This window comes from Erythrolamprus reginae, chromosome 9 (genome assembly GCF_031021105.1).
Source record: "Erythrolamprus reginae isolate rEryReg1 chromosome 9, rEryReg1.hap1, whole genome shotgun sequence".
NCBI lineage: Eukaryota > Metazoa > Chordata > Lepidosauria > Squamata > Dipsadidae > Erythrolamprus > Erythrolamprus reginae.
Window position 1 is genome coordinate 46,403,059 of NC_091958.1, and position 22,416 is coordinate 46,425,474.

Consider the following 22,416-nt stretch of genomic DNA (forward strand, 5'->3'; position numbering starts at 1 on the left):
TTTTTTCCTTTGTTAGGAATACTTTATTGACCAGTTAAAGACGGATAATGTTGCTTATCTTCCTCGGCGAGTTACGAATGAAATTGCCAGCAGCAGCCGCTATGAGGTTTACACACAGGGAGGAGTTATTTTCGCCACTAGCCGGATTCTGGTGGTGGATTTTCTGACCAACAGGATTCCTGCAGATCTTATCACTGGTAAGAAGTTGAAAACCCGGGTGTCATTCCCACCTCTCTGCATGCCATGCATAGTTTTGAGTCTAGACTGAAAAATGCAGGGCTATTGTTCCTCCCCATTCACGTGAAGGCAAATTTCAAATAATGTTCTTTGTTTTATAGGGCCATTGCCACTAGAGGGCAGTGTAGGAGAAGCGCTATTAAAAACCGCAGCTTGTAAGCTACAGATTAATCACCGACATTCCTTTTAACCTGTGTGGCTTATTGATGGATTGAGATATTGCTGGAATTAGGTCATGAGGTTTGCCAGATAATCTTGAACTAGTCACTTTCTGTCTCTCTAAGCCAGAGTTTCCCAACCTCTGCAACTTGAAGATATGTGGATTGCAACTTCCAGAATTTCCCAGACGGCATGCCTTAATGTTTACCACGTTGGCAGGAGAAATCTGGAAGTTGGAATCTACACATCTTCAAGTTACCAGGGTTGGGAAAGAGGGCTGTAAAGCCAGCAGCTAAAACAAGAGCTGGGGAACAGGGGAATAGAAGAGAAGAGAAGAATTGAGACCCTACACCACTTCAGACAAATGGTTATCCAACATCTTCTTTAAAACTTCCAGTGGTTTTTTTTAAAATAATAAACTTTATTAATTTTTCAATAAAAAAGACATACAAACTTACAAACATTTAAACACATATTAGGGGTTACAATTACCCCTCTTTTCTTGAAGTCAATTTTTAATACAGAAAAAAGGATAAAATCTTAAATCTTTAAATCAAACTAATATTCTAATTGAAAAAAAGAACTTTGTTTACCTATTCTACTAGACATAAAGTTAAATTGATAAAATAGAGAAGCCAACAACACTAAAAACAACAAAAAATATCAATAACATTTAATTACTGTATATTCATACCGTTTTCGTTACCTTATTTTCAACTTTATTCTTATCTATCCATGTATAAACTTTATCCCAAATAATATAAAAATCAGATTCTTCTTGATCATTCAGCCTTCTCGTCATCATATCCATCTCTGCACAATCCAGAATTTTTTAAACTACATCCTCTTTTTTGGGGATATCTTCCCCTTTCCAATTTTGTGCATAAACTATCCTAGCGGCTGTTAAAATATGTACAACCAGAAAAAAAATATCTTTTTTATATTTCTGTTTAGCTATGCCTAGGAGATAAAATTCAGGGGATTTTTCTATTTCATATAATGTAATCTCTTTTATCATTTTTTCTATCATTCTCCAATATGTCCGGACTTTATTACATGTCCACCATTGGTGATAGTAAGAACCTATTTCACTTTTACATTTCCAACAATTTGGGGAGGTATTTGGATACATCTTAGCAATTCTATTCGGTGGGAGATGCCATCGGTAAAACATCTTAATTTGGTTTTCTTTTAAAGAAACCTTTCTTTTTTAAAATAAATAAATAAATAAATAAATAAAACTTCCAGTGTTGGAGCATTCACAACTTCCGGAGGCAAGCTGTTCCACTGATTCAATCAATCAATATCAACTTTATTTGATTAGTCAATCGACCATATCAAAGCGAGGAAAAGGACCACATCGGTCGTCATAAAACTGTGACTGGTTAAAATACAATAAAATTGGCTAAAATAGAGGGAATTTGAATAAATAATAAGTTAAAATGCAGTATAATATGCTAAAACTGAGTAGTAAAACATGAGAATATAACTCGTGCAAAGGATTATATTAAACAAATCTAAGATACTGATATAAAATATTCTTACATGAGTTCATCTCCTTTGCACGCCACCCCAATATGTTCTATAAAACGTATTCTCATCTGAACAGCCCTGACTATAAACTTAGCGGTTCTAGAAACTACATATATATTTGTACCCTGAAGAAAATATGATAATTGTTTATTACAGTCCCAGTGTATGATTTTGTCAAGTAGGGGCTGTAAATTCCCTCAAAACTGTCAGACTTTCTACTAAATCTGCACTTCTATTCTACTAGTTTTTCTCATCATTCCTATCACCCATTTCCTCCCATGTTGACTGTATGACTGTAACTTGTTGCGTATATCCTAAGATTTTTATTAATATTGCTTCTTCATTGCTTATTTGACCCCTATGACAATCATTAAGTGTTGTATCACATGATTCTTGACAAATGTATATTTTATTTTATGTACGTTGAGAGCATATGCACCAAGACAAATTCCTTGTGTGTCCAATCACACTTGGCCAATAAAAATTCTATTCTATTCTATTCTAAATACTGAGGTCTAACTGAGGAGTATAGTTTACAATTGAGTAGCACATATGCAATGTCTTCTATTTCTGGTGCACCGCAAATGCACGTTCTCTCAAAATAGGGTACAGTGATACCTCATCTTACAAACGCCACGTCATACAAACTTTTCAAGATACAAACCCGGGGTTTAAGATTTTTTTGCCTCTTCTTACAAACTATTTTCACCTTACAAACCCACCGCCGCCGCTGGGATGCCCCGCCTCCGGACTTCCGTTGCCAGCAAAGCACCCGTTTTTGCGCTGCTGGGATTCCACTGAGGCTCCCCTCCATGGGAAACCCCACCTCCGGACTTCCATGTTTTTGTGATGCTGCAGGGGAATCCCCACAGTGCAAAAACGGGCACTTCGCTAGCAACAGAAGTCCGGAGGTGGGGTTTCCCAGCGAGGGGAACCTCAGTGAAATTGCAGCATCGCAAAAACACAGCGGTCCAGTGGTGGGGTTTCGAGGCAAAAGGGGTGAATTTTGGGCTTGCACACATTAATCGCTTTTCCATTGATTCCTATGGGAAACATTGTTTCGTCTTGCAAACTTTTCATCTTAAGAACCTCGTCCCGGAACCAATTAAGTTTGTAAGACAAGGTATCACTGTACTTGGTGGAATCATCCAATTTTGGCCATAGAATCTAACTGCTCAAATCTTGCTCTAGTGAGTGCTGTTCTATGGTATTGGGTCAGACCCATTGTCAGGTATTTCTGTTCCACTGATTCATTGTTCTAACTGTCAAGAAATTTCTCCTTAGATCTAAGTTGCTTCTCTCCTTGCTTGATATTCCACCCATTGCTTCTTGTCCTACCCTCAGGTGCTTTGGAGAATAGTTTGACTTCCTCTGCTTTGTGGCAACTTCTGAGACATTGGAACACTGCTATCGTATCTCCCCTAGTCTTTCTTTTCATCGCAGAATAGCAACAGCATTTGTAGCTGATTGGTTGGGACAAAGTGGCTATGTGGAGCCCTGGAAATCTCTCTGACCCTTTGATTTTAGATCTCTTTTATTGTCGAAGATACCCAATTGTTTAAAGGTGCATTCAAAAAAAAAACCCGGGGCCATCAACCACTGCTTTTAAGGGTAGCTTGTGCCTTTCTTTAGTTTCTGGTTGATCATTTTGGTTGACCAAGGCCTACATGGGATTGGACCAGATTACTTACAGGACCGCCTCCTGCTGCATGAGTCCCAGCGACCGGTCAGGCCCGACAGAGTCGGCCTTCTCCAGGTCCCATCAACTAGACTAAAGTCATCTGGCAGGGCCTAGGGGAAGAGCCTTCTCTGGGGGGGCTCCGGCCCTCTGGAATCAGCTCCCCCCAGAGATTCGTACCATCCCCCACCTCCTTGCCTTCCGCAAGACCCATTTGTGCCAACAGTCCTGGGGACATTAGATCTTAGTTCCTTGGCTGACGAATGGAATGCATGCTTGATTGTTTGAATGGGAGTGATTGATTTTTAAGGAACTCGTGTTTTAGATTAGTAAGTTTTAACTTTAAAATTGGATTCAGGATATTTCCATTGTTTTTTCTATATGTTGTAAACTGCCCCAAGTCTTCAGAGAGGGGTGGCATATAAATCCAATGAATGAATGAATGAATGAATGAATGAATGAATGAATGAATGAATGAATGAATGAATGGAAGGAAGGAAGGAAGGAAAGAAGAAGGAAGGGGCTTTTGCCCAGGTTCGCCTGGTGCACCAGTTGCGGCCCTATTTGGACCGGGAGTCACTGCTCACAGTCACTCATGCCCTCATCACCTCGAGGTTCGACTACTGTAATGCTCTCTACATGGGGCTACCTTTGAAAAGTGTTCGGAAACTTCAGATCGTGCAGAATGCAGCTGCGAGAGCAGTCATGGGCTTTCCCAAAAATGCCCATGTTACACCAACACTCCGCAGTCTGCATTGGTTGCTGATCAATTTCCGGTCACAATTCAAAATGTTGGTTATGACGTATAAAGCCCTTCATGGCATCGGACCAGAATATCTCCGAGACCGCCTTCTGCTGCATGAATCCCAGCGACCGATTAGGTCCCACAGAGTTGGCCTTTTCCGGGTCCCGTCAACTAAACAATGTCGATTGGCGGGGCCCAGGGGAAGAGCCTTCTCTGTGGCGGCCCCAACTCTCTGGAACCAGCTCCCCCCAGAGATTAGAACTGCCCCTACCCTCCTTGCCTTTCGTAAACTCCTTAAAACCCACCTTTGTCGTCAGGCATGGGGGAACTGAGACATCTCTCCCGGGCCTGTATAATTTATGTATGGTATGCTTGTAGGTATGTCTGCTTAAAAATGGGTTTTTTTAACTATTTTAAATTTTAAATTGTAAATTATTAGATTTGTCAGGAACTGTTTTTATTGTGTTGTGAGCCGCCCCGAGTCTACGGAGAGGGGTGGCATACAAATCTAATAAATGAATGAATGAATGAATGAATAAGAAAGGAAGGAAGGAAGGAAGGAAGGAAGGAAGGAAAGTTGCTCCTTAATCCTAACAGCTTTCCTAACAGTAAATCCTGCTATATTCCATGGGTCATATTTCTGAGTAGAGGCATCCTATAAAGCTTTGGTATTTCATTTGGACAATTCTTCTAAGGTCAGGGAGTCCTTCCGGTTCTTGTTTGAATTCCTTGAGCAGATTTTATACCAGGGACCCTGTTGCCCCGAAGAAGGAATTAAAAGAATCCCTCCTTGTCTCTCTGCAGAACTTGCCAGAGGATAGTTAAAATGTCTCATGCTGTTTCATTGGCAAAAACCTTTCAAATTCTTGACCTGCCTTGAAAAACTTCACGTTCCGTTCGTGCGTTTTGTTCTGGACTCCTCACACAAGCACCCCTGCTGCTTCCAATTTATTCTTGTTATTCCTCCAGGAATTCTGGTGTACAAAGCCCACAGAATCATCGAGTCTTGCCAAGAAGCTTTCATCTTGCGGCTGTATCGCCAGAAGAACAAGCAAGGTTTCGTCAAAGCCTTCACCGATAACGCGCTGGCTTTTAACACCGGCTTTTGTCAGGTGGAAAGAGTCATGCGGAACCTCTTCGTGAGGAAGCTGTATCTCTGGCCAAGGTAAGGTGGCTTAAGGATGGGAAGGATCTAGGGAGGTTCTCAGTTACCCGGTCGTGGTTGTCCCAAAGTGCTTCTCCAAAAGGTAAGGGGGTTTTTTTCCCTCTGAAAAACATTTCATTTTTCATCCAGAACTGAAGATAACTGTTCTGTCCCAGCTCCCCAAAACACGCCAAGTTAAATCAATGATTCCTTTATTAGAAACGCCAGCAGCCCTAGCAAAAAGTTTCTCTTTCACCGCAGGCTAAGAAGTCTGTCCAGCAAGGGAATGAATAGTGGTCTGCCACATCTGTTTGTTTGTTTGTTTGTTTGGATTTCTATGCCGCCCTTCTCCGCAGACTCAGGGCGGCTTACAAAAACAGGAATACAATACAAAACACCGCAAAGAGAAACCCAAACATAACATTAGTACTAAAACCCCAAAAGATATTTAAAAATCATATGCTCATGTTCATTCTCACCAAGATTCTACATTCACATCATTGGCCGGAGCAAGATGCTAGTACTAAACGGCCTCAGGCCTGCCGACAAAGGTGAGTTTTTAGCACCTTACGAAAGGCCAGGAGGGTGGGTGCAATGCGAATCTCCCAAGAGAGTTGATTCATCTCCGCCCCCTGCTTTTTATCCCCAGAGCTAGGGAGGGATTTTGCTAGCAGCGGTGTCTCTTCCGTCCCAAGGATTTCCACTGCTCTCCTCTTCTCTGCGTTTTGCTCATCCGTGTGTCAGGCACTGGACCCAGCTGTTCCTCTTCCTCCTCATCCACAACCTCCAGATATGGAGGCTGTTGGCTGTCTATCTGAGGGCTGACGGACAGCCCAGGTTCCCCCCCTCTTTCTCTCTCTCTCTCTCTCTCTCTTTCTCTTTCTGTTCTTTCTCTTTCTCTCTTTCTTTCTCTTTCTCTCTTTCTTTCTCTTTCTCTCTTTCTTTCTCTTTCTGTTTCTTTCTCTCTCTCTTTCTCTTTCTGTTTCTTTCTCTCTTTCTCTCTCTTTCTCTCTCTCTCTTTCTTTCTCTTTCTGTTTCTTTCTCTCTCTCTTTCTCTCTCTCTCTCGTTCTTTCTCTTTCTGTTTCTTTCTCTTTCTCTCTCTCTTTCGTAAACTCCTTAAGACCCACCTCTGCCGTCAGGCATGGGGGAACTAAAACATCTCCCCCTTGCCCATGTTGTTTTGCCATTTGATTGATTGACTGTGTGCCTGTTTTTTATATATATTGGGACTGTTTTATGAATTTATTAATTTTAAATTTTAATTAGATTGGTGGGCATTGGATTTGTTATTATGTACTGTTTTTTATTATTGTTGTGAGCCGCCCCGAGTTTGCGGAGAGGGGCGGCATATAAATCCAATATAGATTTATTGGATTTATATGCCGCCCCTCTCCGCAAACTCGGGGCGGCTCACAACAATCTAAATCTAATCTAATCTCTCTCTTTCTCCATCTCTCTCTCTTTCTGTTTCTGTTTCTTTCTCTCTCTCTCTCTCTCTCTTTCTCTCTCTCTCTTTCTCTTTCTCGCCCTACACCTCCACCCCCCCACCCCACCAATGGGCCAGAACAAACCTTCTTGGATGAGGAGCAAACTGTTTTCAAAGGGGGAAAAAAACCCCCAATTGCTTTTGTGAAAAGCCTCCGTTGGCTTGAAAAGATCCTTCCAACCTGAGGCCACTTCTATAAACTGTCCATAGCTATGAACCAGGACGGGCGGGAAGGGCCGATTTGTGCTGAGATCTCCCCGTTTTTCTCTTCCCCAGGTTTCACGCGGTGGTTCACTCTTTCTTAGAGCGACACAAACCTGAAGTGGTGGAGATCCACATCACTATGACGCCATCCATGCGTGCCATCCAGAGTTCCATCCTGGACATCCTGAACGCGTGTCTGAAAGAACTGAAGCAGTGCAACCCTGCTCTGGCCGTGGAGGATCTGTCCTTGGAGAACGCCATCGCAACGGCCTTTGAAAAGGTAGCACCACCTCCGCGCCCTTCTCCTCATCCGTTTGCCCCTGGGGGATGCATTGATTTGCATTGGCGTCCTACAGCCGCGGCCACAATTGTGGAAACCTTTCGGGAAGAGTATATTTTTCTAAAACTAGCCAATGACACCACTTAGTTTTGGAGTTGTACCCTAAAATTATATATCAATGGAAAGGTAATTTAATCAAGGATGTAATGCAATACAGTGTTCCCTCGATTTTCGCGGGTTCAAACTTCGCGAAAAGTCTATACCACGGTTTTTTCAAAAATATTAATTAAAAAATACTTTGTGTCCCCCCCCCATACCACGGTTTTTCCCGCCCGATGATGTCATATATGTCATTGTCAAACTTTTGTCCGCCTTTAATAAATATTTTTTTAAAATAAACTTTAATAAATAACCCTGGTGAGTAATAATCTAAATGGTTGCTAAGGGAATGGGGAATTGCAATTTAGGGGTTTAAAGTGTTAAGGGAAGGCTTGTGATGCTGTTCATAGCCAAAAATAGTGTATTTACTTCCGCAACTCTACTTCGCGGAAATTCGACTTTCGCGGGCGGTCTTGGAACGCATCCCCTGCGAAAATCGAGGGAACACTGCAACTTTTAAGAAGAATTTGCTATTAGAATAACGGTTATAAGGAAGAAAAGTGAAACGAGATATACAAAAATGATCACCATAGAAAAAATGAGATATACAAAATATACAAAAGATATACAAAAATTATCACTGTCAGTTGATAATTAATAATAATAATAATTTATTGGATTTGTATGCCGCCCCTCTCCGTAGACTCGGGGCGGCTAACAACAATGATAAAAACAACATGTGACAATCCAATAATAAAACAACTAAAAACCCTTATTTATAAAACCAAACATACACACAAACATACCATGCATAACTTGTAATGGCCTAGGGGGAAGGAATATCTCAACTCCCCCATGCCTGGCGGTATAAATGAGTCTTGAGTAGTTTACGAAAGACAGGGAGGATTTGCTATTAGAATAACGGTTATAAGGAGGGGGAGTTGGTTCCAGAGGGCCAGGGCCGCCACAGAGAAGGCTCTTCCCCTGGGGCCCGCCAAACGACATTGTTTAGTCGATGGGACCTGGAGAAGGCCAACTCTGTGGGACCTTATCGGTCGCTGGGATTTGTGCGGTAGCAGGCGGTTCCGGAGGTAATCTGGTCCAATGCCATGTAGGGCTTTAAAGGTCATGATATTTAGTTGGGTAACCTTTAGCATGAATTGTGGCCTTACAACAACTTACTTACTTTCTTTCTTTCTTATTTTCTTTCTTTCTTTCTCTTTATTTATTAATTAATTAATTAATTAGATTTCTATGCCATCCTTTTCCTAAGACTCAGGGAGTCTTCCCATGGAGTGAACCAAGTGTTTTAGTTCTGCAGCTGTTATCATGTGAAACCAAGATGGAATTATTGCTTCTATTAACTGGGCTTTACTACTGGGTCACTTCTAACTAATAAGTTTCTTTAGTCGGCTCCATAGATTTTCAATTGGGTTAAGGTCTGGGCTATTCCCAGGCATTCCAGCAGTGGATTATGATTATCTTGAAAAACTCCCCCAAAAGTGGTGTTATTATCCACCAAGCTTCAAAAATATACTTTTCCCAAAAAGATTCCACAATTTTGGCCACTACTGTAAGTTTTAAAAGAGTAGCATCGTGCCTTTCTTCGAATCAAAACGCACTACTTCCAAACATGAGCGTTCTGAGTTGGACCGGTGTTCCCTCTGATTCGGTGATATTTCTGTGCTGATTACTAAAACTGCATTTGCAGGCTCTAAGTTGGATTTCCTTGTGTCTGAGTCTTGTCGGGAGGAGTTGGTCATTCGAAAATGAAGGAGATAATGTGGAGCTGAAATGAAGACAAAAGAGCTTTCAGCTTCTCAAGCTTAGCTCTGGCATTTGAAGGATATTCCGGTTCAGAATCCCAGCTCAGCAAAGGAAATACTTGGCTACCATAATTTTTTGGAGTATAAAACATACTGTTTTCCTCCCTAAAATAGACTGATAATTTGAGTGTGTCTTATACTCTGAATGTAGGTTTCCTCCCCCCTCTCCCAGCCCTAACTAGCTGCCAATGATCTTCCCAGCTCTTACCAGTTTGCAAACTCTTTCATTGTTACTCTCTTCAAAGAATGTTTTCCAAGCCCTACGTCTTCCCAGGATTTTTTTCATTGCTCTAACTTGCTCTGAATAAGTTTCTTTCCAGCCCTAACCAGGTGCTAACAATGTTCCCAGCTCTTACCAGCTTGCAAGCTCTTTCATTGTTACTCTCTGGGAAGAATGTTTTCCAAGCCCTAAGTCTTTGCAGGTTTTTTTTCCCCATTGCTCTACTTGCTCCGAATGTTTCGTTCTAGGTGCTAATGATGTTCCCAGCTCTTACTGGCTTGCAAGCTCTTTCATTGTTACTCTCTCTGAATAAAGTTTTTTAAAGCCTTAACCAGGGGATAAAATATTGTGCTGGCTAAGGACGCTAACCAGATGAATACCTGGTAAGCAGAGTCTTTTCCCTATTTTCCGTCCCCAAAACTAAGGTGCATACAGTGATACCTTGTCTTACAAACTTAATTGGTTCCGGGATGAGGTTCTTAAGGTGAAAAGTTTGTAAGACGAAACAATGTTTCCCATTGGAATCAATGAAAAAGCAATTAATGTGTGCAAGCCCAAAATTCACCTTTTGCCAGCCGAAGCACACGTTTTTGCACTGCAGGGATTCCCCTGAGGCTCCCCTCCATGGGAAACCCCACCTCCGGACTTCTGTGTTTTTGCAATGCTGTAGGGGAATCCCAGCAGGGGAATCCCAGCACTTCACTGGCAACGGAAGTCCAGAGGTGGGGTTTCCCAGCGAAGGGATCATCAGTGAAATCGCAGCATAGCAAAAACACTGAAGTCTTCGAAACTCCACCTCCGGACCTCTGTGTTTTTGCGATGCTGTGATTTCACTGAGGCTCCCCTCACTGGGAAACCCCACCTCCGGACTTGCGTTGCCAGCGAAGCACCCGTTTTTTGTGCTGCTGGGATTCCCTTGCAGCATCACAAAAACACGGAAGTCCGGAGGTGAGGTTTCCCATGGAGGGGAGCCTCGGGGGAATCCCAGCAGCGCAAAAACGGGTGCTTCCCAGCGGCGGCGGCGGGTTTGTAAGGTGAAAATAGTTTGTAAGAAGAGGCAAAAAAATCTTAAACCCCGGGTTTGTATCTCGAAAAGTTTGTATGACGAGGCATTTGTAAGACGAGGTATCACTGTACTCTGAAAAATACAGTAAGTTATAAGGAGGAAAAAGTAGTGAAGTTTATGTTGATCGAAGAAGCGATGCATCTTGCATCCATTAACGGCAGTTTCCCTTCCCTTAATTTAGCAAAACCCTCCACAGATTATGCATCTGTTTCTTTTGGAAGGAATTCTGCTGTGTTATTTTGTTTTTTTAATGTTTTGTGAAATGTCATGATCTTCAGCAGCACCTTGTCGAAACTCCCCAGTTGAACTTTTTTCCTTTCTTTCCAGCTGTGTTTAGTTTAGGGAGCAGAGTCTCTTTTCTTTAACAACAGAGGGGCTGACATCTGTTAATACTTGAACTGTGTTTTTATATAAAAGAATGTTTTATTAGGTCTCCAAGTCTCTGGCTCGCTTATCGTAAACTCGTTAACAATGAAATAAATGTTCTTTTATTGGGTGGTTGTGTGCCAAGATCAAAACATCATTGAAATCATATATAAAATCATATAAACAAGCTGAGAAGAGGAGAACATGTGGTTTAGAGTTTAAAGCTACTTCCTTATAGACAGATTACCCAGGTTCATATCCCGGTAAGGGTACGGCTAGCTAATGACAGCAAAATAGCTTGACATAAATCTATACTAGTCTCCCTTCCTTTTCATTATCTGCAAAAATATGTTACATATACAGAATATAGTTTGTCGGCTATAAAATTAACTGCCTTGACAGCCCCAGGAGGGGCTGAGAGGCAAAAAGGAAGCAGTATGCTTCCACCCATATTTGGGTATAGCAGGGTGATTCGACAGAAAAAAAACATACAGTATATGTGTATATACATACGCACACTCACACACCTCTATCTATCTATCTATCTATCTATCTATCTATCTATCTATCTATCTATCTATCTATCTATCTATCTATCTACCTACCTACCTACCTACCTACCTACCTCTTGGACTAAGCAGCTTTAATCTAAGGTCCCTAAAAGTTGAACAAAAAATTTCAATGGAATCAGATGTGGCTGTGAATGGGCAACATTGAAGAATGGAAAGAAATATATGACTTGATTCTTTTTAAAGGTTTGCAGCCTCTAAATATGAATTGCAGGCTAATTCTGCCCCATAGCCAGCAGTTCGAGCCTGACCGGCTCAAGGTTGACTCAGCCATTCTTCCGAGGTTCGTAAAATGAGGACCCAGATTGTTGAGGACAACAGGCTGATTCTGTAAATTGCTTAGAGAGGGCTGGAAAACACTGTCAAGCGGTATATAAGTCTTAAGTGCTCTTCTTTCCTTCCTTCCTTCCTTCCTTCCTTCCTTCCTTCCTTCCTTCCTTCCTTCCTTCCTTCCTTCCTTCCCTCCCTCCCTCCCTCCCTCCCTTCCTTTGCACTGATTACAATGCAGCATTGCAGACTAAGTCTGCTCACTGCCAGGAGTTTGATCCTGACTGCCTTAACGTTGACTCAGCCTTCTTCCATCCTTCCGAAAATGGATAAAATGAGGGTCCAGATTGTTGGGGGCAACAGGCTGACTCTGCAAACTGCTTAGAGAAGGCTATAAAGCCATGTGAAAGAAGTATATATAAGTCCAAGTGCTCTTGCTAAATCTGTCAAGTTCTGTTAAGAGGTCAGCTGGTTTGGATCAGGCATTGATCCCTACATCGCCCACTAACCCTCATTCCCAATGCTCTAATTCCAGACAATCCGTCATTATTTAGATCCTCTTTGGCACCAGCTTGGATCCAAAACCAAATCTCTCGTCCAGGATTTGAAGATCCTCCGCACGTTGCTACAGTACTTGACTCAATACGACTGCGTCACTTTCCTTCATCTCTTAGAGTCCCTCAAAGCGTCGGAGAAAGCTTTCGGTCAGAATTCAGGTAGGAATCGTTCGGTTCGCTCGGTGATCAGAAAGTTTTAATTTAGAAGCAAAGCCACAGACACCCGGGCACCAATGTTCCCGAATGTTCCCATCCCTCCAGAAGGCTGGAGGACACGAAATATATTCAGCCTCCCACTGAAAGGCTGTTGCTTGAAAACATGTACCATTGGCATCAAACGCCTTCATCGTTATATAAGGAGCTCTTGGCCGCTGGGAAGGGAAGGAGGGAAACGTCAGGCGCTGGGAGGTGGGCTATTTCAAGACGTTTATCACACGTGGAAATTATTAGCGTTTCTGATGCCATCTGTTGGGGCAGGTTCAAGCCAAAAGCAAAATTAAGTGGTGAAATCTTTTTTTTCTGGGATTGTAGGGAGGCACGTTTGTCAGCCTCAGACAAGTATTTTGGATACTCGGGGCAGCATGCAAATCTAATAAGAATGGAATAGAATTTTATTGGCCATGTGTGATTGGACACACAAAGAATTGGTCTTGGTGCAGATGCTTTGAAAAGTGTTCGGAAACTTCAGATCGTGCAGAATGCAGCTGCGAGAGCAATCATGGGCTTCCCAAGATATGCCCATGTTACACCAACACTCCGCAGTCTGCATTGGTTGCCGATCAATTTCCGGTCACAATTCAAAGTGTTGGTTATGACCTATAAAGCCCTTCATGGCATCGGACCAGAATATCTCCGAGACCGCCTTCTGCTGCACGAATCCCAGCGACCGATTAGGTCCCACAGAGTGGGCCTTCTACGAGTCCTGTCAACTAAACAATGTCAGTTGGCGGGCCCCAGGGGAAGAGTCTTCTCTGTGGCGGCCCCGACTCTCTGGAACCAACTCCCCCCCAGAGATTAGAACTGCCCCCACCCTCCTTGCCTTTCGTAAACTCCTCAAAACCCACCTTTGCCGTCAGGCATGGGGGAACTGAGATATCTCCCCCGGGCCTATACAACTTATGTATGGTATGTTTGTACGTATGTCTGCTTAATAATGGGGTTTTTTAAATATTTTAAATTGTAAATTATTAGATTTGTTATGAACTGTTTTATTCTGTTGTGAGCCGCCCCGAGTCTACGGAGAGGGGCGGCATACAAATCTAATAAATAATAATAATAATAATAATGCTCTCGGCGTACGTAAAAGAAAAAGATGCATTTGTCAAGAATCATGTGGTACAACACTTAATGATTGTCATAGGGGTCAAATAAGCAATGAAGAAGCAATATTAAGAAAAATCTTAGGATATAAGCAACAAGTGACAGTCATACAGTCCTAAGTGGGAGGAAAAGGGTGATAGGAATGATGAGAAAAATTAGTAGAAACAGAAGTGCAGATTTAATAAAAAGTCTGACAGTGTTGAGGGAATTATTTGTTTAGTAGAGTGATGGCGTTTTGGGAAAAACCTATTTTGTGTCTAGTTGTCTTGGTGTGCAGTGCTCTGTAGCAACGTTTTGAGGGTAGGCGTTGAAACAGTTTGTGTCCAGGATGCGAGGGGTCAGTAAATATTTTCCCTGCCCTCTTTTTGACTCGTGCAGTATACAGGTCCTCAATGGAAGGCAGGTTGGCAGCAATTGTTTTTTCTGCAGTTCTGATTCTCCTCTGAAGTCTGTGTCGGTCCTGTTGGGTTGCAGCACCAAACCCGACAGTTATAGAGGTGCAGATGACAGACTCAGTGATTCCTCTGTAGAACTGTATCAGCAGCTCCTTGAACTGAATTGAATTGAAAAAAATAGATTATTTTTTAACAAAAAAAATATTTTTAAAAAAACTTCCAGTGTTGGAGCATTCATAACGTCTGGAGGCAAGTTGATCCACTGACTAATAGTTCTTACAGTCAGGAAATTTCTCCTTAGTTCTAAATTGCTTCTCTTTAGTACATTAACAAAGTGTGCCTATTAGTATCTACTAATGTTTAGTACATTAACAAAGTGTGCCTATTACAAGCAGGTAATAAATCAGAAAGTCCTATCACTAGCAGGACTATCACAAAATTGAGATGGGATTTTTTTTTTAAAAAAAGCTCTTTTTTGGTAAAAAAAAAGCTTTTTACAATCTACTTATTAATTATCCTGTATTCATTTACATCCATTTCTTATTCGTTTGTCCCTCTTTTCAACCTATAATAAAGATATAATATATACATGTAATATAAACATATAAACATGTACGAGCAAATTCATCCTTACATAATTTTCTTTTTATATTAAACAGTAATATTTTTCTTACTAATATGTCAATTTTACAATAGTACTGTTTTAATACAAGGATATTTCATTTTTACTATTATTTAGCATCTTTTCTTACTACTGTACCTTTTTAAATTTCGTCGTTTCTAACCTATAGATCTATTATTTGTGATTTATATTTTTTTTTACTGAAAACTGTTGTTCACTAGTGGCTTTTTGACAAAAACGCCCCATAGCGAACAAGGGGTTTATTTCATGACTGCGGATTCACTTAGTGGCCATTGTGATTTGCTTCACGACCGCCACAAAAAAGGTGGTAAAATCAGATTGGTCCTATGAAGACCTCCATTTATAGCCGCCACAACTTAACGATCATAACGGATAGGCCCCACTGCGGTCATTAAGTTGAGGATTATCTATAATGCTCCAAACACCTGCCTTTCTTTAGCAACGCAGGTGTTCGGAGCCATTATAGATAATCCTCAACTTACAAAGCGAGTTTTCTTCCTATGAACATCACATCACTAAGTTTATATTTATTCCTATCATCCATTTCCTCCCATGTTGACTGTATGACTGTAACTTGTTGCTTATATCCTAAGATTTTTATTAATATTGCTTCTTCATTGCTTATTTGACCCCTATGACAATCATTAAGTGTTGTACCACATGATTCTTGACAAATGTATATTTTATTTTATGTACGCTGAGAGCATATGCACCAAGACAAATTCCTTGCGTGTCCAATGACACTTGGCCAATAAAATTCTATTCTATTTCTATTCTATTCTATTCTATAATGTTTATCTCTCTTATCGTCTTACCTGTCTTTGTATTCATCTCCCAGGCTGGCTATTCCTGGATTCGAGTACATCGATGTTTCTAAACGCTCGAAGCAGAGTTTATCGCCTGCCAGAAGATAACGCCAATAAGAAAAAAAAAGGCTCGGAGAAAACAGATGTGAAAGAGGCAAAAGGTAGAGCACACCATTCTTCATCGACATAGCCCAGTGTTTCTCAAATAGTGGGGAGGGGCCCCCCAGGGGTGGGGGGCGCAGAGCAATGCCAGAGGGGATGCGTGACTCCAGGGAATGTGATTTTTTGCTGCAAGGAGAAGGGGTTTTTTTGCACCGAACTAAAGCACACAGAGCATTGAGCAAGAGATGTGAAGTGCAGATAACAAATCCTTAAGAGACACCATGAAAAAATATTTAACAGGGATGAAAAGAAAGGAGGAGAGAGACGGAGCTAATGAGACAAACGTAAGTCTCCTGAAAGCTAAGACGAGGAAATATGATGAAGCGTAGGTAGCGCTGGTCTTCACTGTGACTATGGTGGGATACGACGAAAGACCGGTATGTTGACTAAAAATATTGGCAGCGGACAGCATGAAACCAAATAAATTAAGGCGTCACTTAAACACATCCCACCCCAATCACGCTGATAAGCCGCTTGAGTTTTTTCAGCGAAAACGTGCTGAATATTGCAAACAATTCTCCCACCGGAGAGTTAGGGGGTCAAGAAATGTTTACTTCTTCCTGGGAGTGGGAGACGTAACAGGAAATAATTGAAAAACACTGAGATAGCCTAAGATGCACAGGCAGTCCTCGATTTGCAATGGTTCATTTAGTGACCTTTCCAAGTTAGAACGACACACTGAAGAAATGATCTCATCATCTTCTTTCACACTTGCGACCGGTGCAAGCATCCCCATGGTTACCTGATTTACATTCGGATGCTTGACAACTGGTTCATATTTATGATGGTTGGAGCGTCTCATGGTCATGTGATCGATCCCTTTTGCAACCTTCCGACAAGCAAAGTCACGAGGTTGACTCGGCCGCTCTACCCTTCCAAGGTGGGTAAAACGAGGACCCAAATTCTTGGGGGAAATATGCTGACTCTGTCAACCGCTTAGGGCTGTAAAGCACTGAAAAGTGGTATATAAGTGCTATTACTATTGACTCAGCCTTCCATCCTTCCAAGGTGGATAAAATGAGGACCCAGATTGTTGAGGGCAATATGCTAACTCTGTAAACTGCTTAGAGAGGGCTGTAAATCACTGTAAAGTGGTATATAAATTGCTATTGCAGTAGTTGATTGGATGTTGGATTAGGAGCCCTGATGACACCATGGTTAGAATGCAGTATTGGAGGCTAACTCTGCCAACTGCCAGCAATTCGATCCTGACTGGCTCAAGGTTGACTCAGCCTTCCATCCTTCCGAGATCGGTAAACTGAGGACGCAGATTGTTGGGGGGCAAATCGGCTGATTCTGTCAACTGCCTAGAGAGGGAAAACCATTATTATTATTATTATTATTATTATTATTATTATTATTATTATTATTATTATTATATTTTATTATTATTATTTATTAGATTTGTTTGTATGCCGCCCCTCTCTGTAGACTTATAAAGCATTGTGAAATGGTTATACAGTGTTCCCTCGACTTTCGCGGGGGATGCGTTCCGAGACCGCCCGCGAAAGTTGAATTTCCGCGAAGTAGAGATGCGGAAGTAAATACACTATTTTTGGCTATGAACAGTGTCACAAGCCTTCCCTTAACACTTTAAACCCCTAAATTGCAATTTCCCATTCCCTTAGCAACCTTTTAGATTATTACTCACCATGTTTATTTATTAAAGTTTATTAAAAATATATTTATGAAAGGCGGACGAAGGTTTGGCGATGACATATGACATCATCGGGCAGGAATAACCGTGGTATAGGGGGGAAAACTGCGAAGTATTTTTTAATTAATATTTTTGAAAAACCGTGGTATAGACTTTTCGCAAAGTTCAAACCCGCGAAAATCGAGGGAACACTGTATAAGTCTAAATGCTATTACTCTTGCTAACCAACGTGGCAAGAAATATGAAAGCCCCCTCGCTGAGAGAGAGAGGAGGAGAAAGAGAAAGTAAGTGAGAAAGAGAGAGAGAGAGAAAGGGGGGGAGAGATAGCAAGAGAGAGAAGAGAAAGAAAGCAAGAGAGATAGAAAGAAAGAGAGAGAAAGAAAGAAAGCAATAGAAAGAGAAAGAAAACAAGAGGTGGAGAGAGAAAGTGAGAAAAAGAGAGAGAGAGAAAGAGGGGGAGAGAGAAAGAGAGAGAAATGACTCTTGATTTAAAGCATATGGTAAAAAGCACCCAAATAATAAGAGAAAAAACCCCCAGCCCTTTTTGTGTGTGTGTGTGTGTGTGTGTGTGAACTCTTGAACCATTTCCAATAGCTCACCTGTTATTGGAAATGGTTCAAGAGTTCACACACACACACACACACACACACACAAGGGGGGAGGAGACAGGGATGGAAAAAGAGAAGATAGTAATAATAATAATAGATTTTGGTTTTGTTTTATTATTAATTTCTTTTAATAAAAAGGGGATTTATTTATTTATTTATCTTATTTATCTTTTTATCTTTATTTATTTATTTATTTATTTATTTATTTATTTATTTATTTATTTATACTTCTATGCCGCCCAGTCCCAAAGGGACTGTCGCTCAGACACTATACTTTTCCGCCCACACCGAAAAAAAATTAGAGGGAACATTGATTACCAGTACAGGGTTTTGAGGGGGGAGGGCATCAGAAGGTACACTGCTCTCAAATAATTTTTAAAATAATTCAAAAATTGTTCTGCTGGTGCTTCCGGAAAAGCTTACAGCCGCCAAATTCAAAAGAAAAGATTGGATGTTGAGTGGATGCTGCAAATATAGAAACCTCATCCTTTGTGTTTCAGAACAGAAACGGGAGTTGGTCCTGGAAGGCAGCCCCAAGTGGGAAGCGTTGGGAGAAGTGCTGAAGGAGATTGAAAAGGAGAACGCCAACTGCGAAGCACTAGGTGGGCCAGGTGAGGACCTCCATGGGATTCAAATATTTTTTTAATACTGGTTCTATGGGTGTGGCTTGTTGGGCGTGGAGGGGAAGGAGACTGCAAAATCCCCATTTCCTGTGACTCGGGAGGCAGAGAATAGATGAGGGCGGGGCCACTCAGAGGTGGTATTTACCGGTTCTCTGAACTACTCAAAATTTCCATTACTGGTTCTCCAGAACTGGTCAGAACCTGCTGAATCCCACCTCTGATCCCGACAAGGATGGACAGGGTGAGACAGCCAGAAACATCATTGGAGCATCTGCCCTTTTTGTGCACATTTCAAGGAAGAGGCCTCTTTTGAAATTGGAAGTAGACCCCACACGACCTCTGAAAGAACTTCTGTTGCCTTCAGCAAATAGAGGCTCAGTGTAAAAGATGTTTTGGTATAAGGAGAAAAATGTGATACAGTGGTCCCTCGATCATCGCGAGGGTTCCGTTCCAGGACCCCAAGCGATGATCGATTTTTCGCGAAGTAGCGGTGCGGAAGTAAAAACACCATCTGCGCATGCGCAGATGGTGTTTTTACTTCCACCGCAGCCCGCCCTTCGCCCGCCCACCCCGTTGCTCGCGCCTGGGGTTTCCCCGCGTGCGTGACGCCCGCCCGCCCACGCTGTTGCTGGGGCCGCTTCCCAGCTGGGGAGCGGAGCTGGGGTGTCCCCAAGCGCGCACGCGTTGCTGGGGCCGCTTCCCAGCTGGGGAGCAGAGCTGGGGTTTCCCCAAGCGCGCGCGTGTTGCTGGGGCCGCTTCCCAGCTGGGGAGCGGCCCCAGCAACGCGCGCGCGCTTGGGGAAACCCCAGCTCCGCTCCCCAGCTGGGGAGCGGCCCCAGCAACGCGCGCGCGCGCTTGGGGAAACCCCAGCTCCGCTCCCCAGCTGGGGAGCGGCCCCAGCAACGCACCGCGCGCGCTTGGGGAAACTCCAGCTCCGCTCCCCAGCTGGGGAGCGGAGCTGGGGTGTCCCCGCGCGTGCCGCCCGCCCGCCCATGCCGTTGCTCGCGCCGCCGCTGGGGTCTTACCGGGGCAAGAGGGGGAAGACCCAGGGAAGCCGCCCAGCTTCCCAGCTGGGGAACTCCACCATCTACGCATGCCTGGCCATAGAAAAAAGGCACGCATGCGCAGATGGTGGAGTTTACTTCCGGGTTGAAAACTCGCGAAATAGCCCTTTCGCGATGCTCGAGGATGCGAAACTCGAGGGTTCACTGTATTGTGAAATAATCTGGGAATCCTAGGAAAAACAGCTCTAAAGTCGTCTGGTCGAGGCTTCCATTCCCAAGGGTCCAGTCTCAAGTTAAAGAAAGACACTATCTCCTGAGGCAACCTGGACCATTAGCATTGTCAAAATCATAAATGTGTTGAAATTGTAAAAAATAAACTAGTTTTGGAGCTTTGTAAAGGGGGAGGTTTTTCAGGGAGGGAGGGTGGAAAAGGAAGGAAGGAAGGAAAGGAAGGAAAGGAAGGGAAGGAAGGAAGGAAAGGAAGGAAGGAAGGAAGGAAAGGAAGGAAAGGAAGGAAGGAAGGAAGGAAGGAAGGAAGGAAGGAAGGAAGGAAGGAAGGAAGGAAGGAAGGAAGGAAGGATACCCCTTCATTCCATCCTGAACCTCTTCTGTTGAACTTCAGATGTAAAACTTTTGTTCCAGACTGTCCGAGTCCCCAAACAATAGTACTTTTATTAGAAGGATGGTGACAGATACCCTATTTTGTGAAGACTCCATACTTCTTTTTTTTGATAAAAAATACAGATGGTCCTCGACTTACAACCATTCCTTTAGTGACCATTCAAAGTTACAATGGGACTGGGTGGAAAAAATGACTTATGACTGGTCCTTGCACTTACGACCATTGCAGCATCCTCCCAGTCATGTGATCAAAATCCAGGTGATTAGCAACCAGAATGTATGGGTCCCATGGCCACCATTTGTGACCTCCCCAGCCATCTTCCAACCAGCAAAGTCAAGGAGGGGAATCTGGGCTCGCTTAACCACTGCGGGGTTCACTTATCAACTACGGCGTTTCACATGATAGTCGTAAAGTCAGGCACCACCCTCTTTTGTCGGCATAGCAACAGAAGCTCTGGTTGTAACTCGAGGACCACCTGTAGGAGGTGAAAGATGGGACTTGTTTTCAAGCCGTACACGTACAATGTCGTTTGGCGGGCCCCAGGGGAAGAGCCTTCTCTGTGGCAGCCCCGGCCCTCTGGAACCAACTCCCCCCGGAGATTAGAACTGCCCCCACCCTCCCTGTCTTTTGTAAACTACTCAAGACTCATTTATGCTGCCAGGCATGGGGGAGTTAAGATAGCCCTTCCCCCTAGGCCATTACAAGTTATGCATGGTATGTTTGTGTGTATGTTTGGTTTTATTATAAGGGTTTTTAGTTGTTTTATTAATTGGATTTCTACATGCTGTTTTTATCATTGTTGTTCGCCGCCCCGAGTCTGCGGAGAGGGGCGGCATACAAATCCAATAAATAATAATAATAATAATAATAATAATAATAATAATAATAATAATAATAATAAACTCTCTTTGAATGCAGGGCGAGTGCTGGTTTGTGCCAGCGACGACCGCACCTGTGCGCAGCTGAAGGAATATATCGCCATCGGGGCCGAAGCCTATTTAACCAGACTTTACAACAAAACCTTCGGGTCGGACAAGGAAGCAAGCGCGGCCGGCCTGAAGAACCGGAGAGAGGCCAAGAGCCGCGACAAGAACGGCCGAGAGCCGCCAGCCAAAAAAGCCAAAACGGAATCCTCCAAGCCAAAGAGGAGAAAGAGAACGGCGGAGTTAACCTTGACGCAAATGTTGTCCACCGAGGAGCGGGCAGGCGTCAAGGCCGAAGAAGACCTTGATTCCGAGGGCCTCAACAGTAGCCAGGAGAGCAACGGGGGGGAAAGAGCGGAAGACCTCCCCTTCAAGCTTTCCTCCCCCGACGCCTATTACGGTATCCTGAAGGAACCGCTGACCGTCATCCATCCTTTAAACGGCTGCGGGGACCCGTACGCCCTCACGTCCGTCTTGCATGAGGTGGAGCCCAGATACGTCGTCTTGTACGACGCGGAGCTGACCTTCGTCCGCCAGCTGGAAGTTTACAAGGCGAGCAGGCCAGGAAAGCCGCTGAGGTAACTTGGCTCGAAAAGGGAGCAATGGCGGAAAGAGATCGTCCTGGCTATGTTTATACTCCTAGCTGTTCTGTCGGGCTCTCTGGCAGAATCCTCCCGAAAATTCAGATACAAATTTCAGACACACACACACACGTTTGAAAATTCAAAACAATGTTCTTTATAACGAAAATTAACTTAAACTAAGCCCTCTTTTGGTATAGCTCTTGCACTCGTCTCCAAACAAACTGGTAATTGGTACAAGTCCCTTATCAGTTCTGAGATACTTAGCTTGCAGCTGTGAGGCAATTCACAGTCCTTCTTCTTTCACAAAGGGAAACACACTTTGCTCTGGTTTAGTTTCAAAGCGGGGAAAAATCAGCACACAAAGGTCGAAGTCAGCAAAGCAAGCACGAAACACAACGATCAGATAATCCTCCACAATGGCCAAACCCACAGGCTGCTATTTATAGCAGCCTCACTAATTACCACAGCCCCACCCAACCACAGGTGGCCTCATTTTCTTTGATAATAATCTCTCAGTTGTTGTTGCCTATGCATCGCTCTCTGCATGCGTGGCTGTATCATTAACTCTTGTTCTGAATCCAAGGAGGAGCTAGATAATTGATCTCCTTCTGAGCTGTATGCCCCACTCTCCT

At 43.1% G+C, this 22,416-nt stretch overlaps 1 protein-coding gene across 3 annotated transcripts in view; it reads left to right on the forward strand.

Moving 5' to 3' along the window:
• Positions 1–22,416, forward strand: part of ERCC4 (ERCC excision repair 4, endonuclease catalytic subunit) — a 40,026-nt gene that overhangs the window by 3,099 nt on the left and 14,511 nt on the right. The window contains exons 2-8 of one of the 3 annotated variants that reach the window (XM_070761077.1): positions 17–197; positions 5,322–5,517; positions 7,260–7,467; positions 12,416–12,596; positions 15,634–15,762; positions 18,529–18,639; positions 21,196–21,778. In XM_070761077.1, coding sequence (XP_070617178.1) covers positions 17–197; positions 5,322–5,517; positions 7,260–7,467; positions 12,416–12,596; positions 15,634–15,762; positions 18,529–18,639; positions 21,196–21,778 — 1,589 coding nt within the window. The remainder of the gene's footprint in view (positions 1–16; positions 198–5,321; positions 5,518–7,259; positions 7,468–12,415; positions 12,597–15,633; positions 15,763–18,528; positions 18,640–21,195; positions 21,779–22,416) is intronic. The other 2 variants (XM_070761078.1, XM_070761079.1) reach the window with 2 other exon arrangements.